Source organism: Poecilia reticulata, linkage group LG20, assembly GCF_000633615.1.
Source record: "Poecilia reticulata strain Guanapo linkage group LG20, Guppy_female_1.0+MT, whole genome shotgun sequence".
In the NCBI taxonomy this organism is placed as follows: Eukaryota; Metazoa; Chordata; class Actinopteri; order Cyprinodontiformes; family Poeciliidae; genus Poecilia; species Poecilia reticulata.
The window spans coordinates 16,502,244-16,507,046 of NC_024350.1; the positions used below are offsets into that span (position 1 = coordinate 16,502,244).

Below are 4,803 nucleotides of genomic sequence, written 5' to 3' on the forward strand. Positions count from 1 at the left end.
TGTGAGGATCCGTGTTAAATGGCGTTTTAACTAAAACTCTGAGGTGTGAGAATCCATGTTGAATGGCGTTTTAACTAAAACTCTGAGGTGTGAGACGTTTAACTGAAGTCCTACAAGGGATGCGGTTTTAATGTTTTTATCTTTTTTAAAATCTTTTTTCTTTTTCTTTTAAAAAATTATCTTTGTCTTTCTGTTTATTCACTGTCACATGCTGTTTTTATTTTAATTATGTAAAACATTTTGAACATTGTATAAATGTGCTATACAAATAAAATTTGATTGATTGATTGATTAATGTATAAAAAATACCAGCGGAACGGGTATTTTTCTTCAATATTAAGGAGTTATTTACTTAAAACGAGCTCCTACATTTTGGCCTCATTTATTGGTCTAGAAATAGACAAAGATACTTTTGTGTTTTTGCACAAGAAGACAAAAACAAACACAGAAGTACTGAACCAGGAATACTTTCTATAGAAAGAAAACATGTTATGGAAGTCATACGTTGTAAATTAGGCACATCAGCTTCTATAGTATTTTTAAAAATGGTTTTAAAATTGCTTGTGTAAGATGTGAACATAGAAAGTGTGTATAAGGAATCTGAAGAGCCACAATGTGTATAAAATATATTAATCCTGAGGATGTTTTATTGCTTTTATAAGTCAATCATGATCAACAAAAAGTGTTTCTTTTACTTTACAAAAAACCTTTAATTTCAACTTATTTATACAAAATAATAATTAAATAAAAACATAAAGCGTCTGATAGATTCACCGTCTTTAACATAAATGACCTAATTCAACAGAATTAGTTTCAAAATAAGCAGAAAAACAACAAATCAGAGAAACGTTTATTGAAAAATAAAAAATAAAATCTCTAAAGTTTACTGTGTACATTTGTTGTCATTAAATAATTGATTATTAAAAGCAGTAAAAAGGGGTGAATACTTTCTGTAGGCATTGTAAATAAAAGCACGGCTGAACATTAGTCTCAACAACTGTACTAGAAATAAAGTTTATTGTGTTTCTCTGATATTTATTAATGAGTGTTAATGACTGTTATTGTCACTGTTTTATTAAAAATTAAAGCAGCTTGTGTTTTTTTTTTTTGTTTGTTTCTAAGAAAAAACCCTCAAAGCTTCACGGCTCAACAGGACAACGACTCCGTTTCAGTAAGAATACGTTATATTTCTCGTGTCACATAAATAATAAAAAAATAAAGCATAATTTTCGTCTCTGATAAAGTAATTTATTTATGAAAAGTCTCAAAGTCTCATTATTCCTCAGAGCTAAAGCGGAGCAGGGTTCAGATGTGACTTTGGATTAGTCGGGTTCTTCAACTGAAATGAAAGTCGCTCCATTATTCACTCTGGTTCTTCTCTAATTTCATTTCGGTTTGCTTTATTTCTGAAGACAACATACTGATATTCAGTCCAGGCATAAGAAATAAGAGAGAAACTAAATGGCAGAAAGCAGGACAAACTTTTGAACATGTGAGTTTTTATCCTTGGTGTCGTTAAAACCAGAACCAATCCGCCCCGCTCACCTCTGCTCCCTGCACGGTCAGGGTAAACCTCGCCCAGCGTCCGGTCACCTCCCCCATTTTGAAAGAAGCGGCCTCTCTGGTCCCGCCTCTGGTTTCTGGGTCGGTGTAGTACAATATGACGTTCTGGGCGCCGTCTTCCACCTCCGACAGGGCGACGCCGAGCTGCACGACCTTACCAATGCAACCAAAACACAGAAAGGCATCAACCAGATGGTACTGGTGGGTCAATTTTTGCAAACAGGAATCAATGAAAAGCAAACAGCTGCGTTTCCACAAACTATGTAATTGTGCAGGTTCGAATTACAAAAATAAATCTACTTAATGGAAACAAAAAAGGTTTTTTGCACTAAGATGAGTTGTATTTCCTACGATGCTGAGAAACATTTTTTTAAAACAGAGGAGTAAATTTCTGCCAAAAAACTCTGAAATTAAAGAAACATTAAAAAATTAGGAAATTAAAGAAACTTGGACATTTCTGAGTCTCAGAAGTAGAAACGTTTTGACTTTTAGAAAATTTAGAAAATTAGCAAAAGTTCTTTTTCTAGAAAATTTCAGAGATTTATCTCAAAATTCTGAGTTTTTTCTCGCATTTTTTTTTCACATTTCAGGCTCAGAAAATTCTTATTTTTTTCTAGAGATTTATCTCAAAATTGAGAGTTTTTTGGTGGAAATGTACTGCTTTATATTTGCAACGGCCTTAACACAAATATAATTTTATAAAATTGCAATGGAAACATTTTTTTGCATTCCAACTGGATTTTGCTACTGTTGGAAACGATGAAGAAGACGACAGGAAGTGGTAGGAGCGTGTCTCAGCACGGTTTCTATTGACCCATCATGTGGTTTTAATAGCATCTTGTATTTAATAGACACCACATCTGTGAATTTAAAGAAGATCAACAAAGTTTTCTGCACATTTGTAACAGAAAAGCAGCGACAGACAAAGTCTCACTTTTTGATATGCGTCTGTGATGGCGAACAGAACACCACCGCGCCGCGTGGTCGGCTTCGCCATCACCGTGATGGCGAAGTCGTGATGGAACGGATCTGGGATGAACGACTTGGTGAGGCGGCCCACGTTGGCGCCCGGGCCGAAGCTGTAGGCCGGGTAGCCCTCGAATCCGGTGACAAAGGAGACGGAGGGGGGCAGGGGGACGCCGATCAGCTCCGTCAGATCCAACGAGCTGTGAGAACCCCGGTCTGCCACAAAACACACAGAAGAGGTGGAAAGTGTGTTAGCGGAGGAGAAAAAGAAAGCATTTGTTCTCCACTAGAGTTCAGAGGTCATCTCTGGCCACCTTCACCCCAGAAGGAAACAAACTGGTCGACCAGAAAGCTAGATGGAAACTGGGAACTGCTACTGGGAAAAATGCTGGGAATGAAAGAGACTCCAGGCAGAAGGAAGTGGAGTTTGTATTAACAGCTTCTCATTACTGGGATTCACCCAGTTCACTCCAGACTGGGAGACATGCATTCATGCATTCATGCATTCTTCAAAGTATAAATGTAGCAGAAAAAGACGCAGTTTCCAAAACTTAAAAAAACAAAATGTGAATATAAAAGAGGACAGAAGCTTTTGGGTTGGTGGCTCTATCTGTAAAACCACAAAAAAATTATAAGCAATTATTTGGGTTACTTTGTCATAACAGAAAAAAAGAGTTTTTATTTATTAAGTCGTATTGTCACAATGATATCCATTCATTTATAAATGTCAGTCTCAAATTAAACATTTAATTACTAAACTAAATAGTTAGCTTGATGCTAAATATTAAGCTTACTAACTAAACAGTTATGCTAAATATTTAGCCTAATACTAAGCTTCCCATTTAAGCATTTAGTTTGGAACAAAATATTTAGTTTTCTAATTAAATATTTAATTTGGAGCTAAACATTTAGCTTACTAACTAAACAATTAAATAGCAAGCTAAATATTTAGCTAAACATTTAGCTTACTAACTAATTATCAAGCTATGTACATCACTAAATGTTTAGCTTTCCATTTAAGCTTTTCGTTTGGAACAAAATATTTAGCTCGTTAACTACATAGCTTGCTAACTAGATAGTTAGTTTGGTGCTAAGTAGTAGCTTGCTACCTACTTACTGCGACAGACTATAAGGATTCCCATATGCTAAAAAAATAAATAAAATTGTAAGAATAAAGTTGTACGAGCATAAAGTAGAAATAATACAGGAGTAAAGTCATCAAAATTGCGGGATGCGAAGCGGTCAACATGGCTGCCAAGCGACCGCCAGCAGCACTGAAGCAGCTGGAGTCGTTCTGGTCGCACTAGGTGTTCGACATGCGTCAACAATCTGTTGCTCTTCACATGTCGAAGCTGAAAAGCAGAGCTGGAAGACAGAGGCCTTATAACAACATCCAGAACATTTTTTTTAACTTTTAGTCACAACTTCAAAGAGCAAGTTGGAGCAAAAACAACACAGCACATCACTAACAAAAACTTTACCAACAATGGAGTAATAGCCAATTTCTGCATAAAATCTGCAGTGTTTTGCAAGAAAACAAAAAGTTCAGGATCAATACATCAAAATTTTCTGTAGAGACACAAAAAACACAGATGTGGACAAGAAATGTCCTCAACGTCGGCAAATCAACCTGCAGACACCAACAAACTTTTACTGAACACAACTGAATGATACATGTGAGATTCAGTGGCGAGTTTTTCCCTTTTTTAGTTGAATTGTAAAGATAAATACTATATTGTATGTGACATATCTTTCATATTGCTTCAAAGGAACTTAAAAATATATCCTGAAAATAGCTTTAGCTTATCTAGATATGTAGGATACTGCAATGTAAGTTAGCATATTTTGGGATGAAAAACTATTTTCAGTTGAAAACTCTTGAAAAACTAAGTGTGACATAAAGGAACAATAAATTAAGTCGGTAGTTGTGATGCTAAATATAATTTTGTGAGTTTTCAGTACTTTTATCTCACTACAACAGGTAAGTTATGCTAACTAACAAATGTTAGTTAGCATAACTTTTTTGCTAACTAAAAAAGCATAACTTTTTTGCTAACTAAAAAAGCATAACTTTTTTAGTTAGCAAAAAAGTTATGCTAAGACAGTTTTGCTAACTTTTTTAGTTAGCAAAACTAACTAAAAACCTTACATATTTTGCATGTAAGGTTAGAATACTTTAAGTTTTTGGTCCCTTTTTCCACATGTTTGCCTGGCCCACTATGTAGTTTGTGTGTCAGCCTTTAGATGGGGCATCTTACCGCTTTCCTCCACCAA

General features: G+C 35.2%; 1 protein-coding gene across 3 annotated transcripts in view; it reads right to left on the reverse strand.

Annotated features, from left to right (window-relative positions):
• LOC103456685 (collagen alpha-1(XVIII) chain-like) overlaps positions 1 to 4,803 on the reverse strand; it is a 69,138-nt gene that overhangs the window by 27,428 nt on the left and 36,907 nt on the right. For all 3 annotated transcript variants that reach the window (XM_008396396.2, XM_008396395.2, XM_017302015.1), the window contains exons 3-4: positions 2,498 to 2,745; positions 1,546 to 1,716 (exon numbers count right to left, since the gene is read on the reverse strand). In XM_008396396.2, coding sequence (XP_008394618.1) covers positions 1,546 to 1,716; positions 2,498 to 2,745 — 419 coding nt within the window. The remainder of the gene's footprint in view (positions 1 to 1,545; positions 1,717 to 2,497; positions 2,746 to 4,803) is intronic.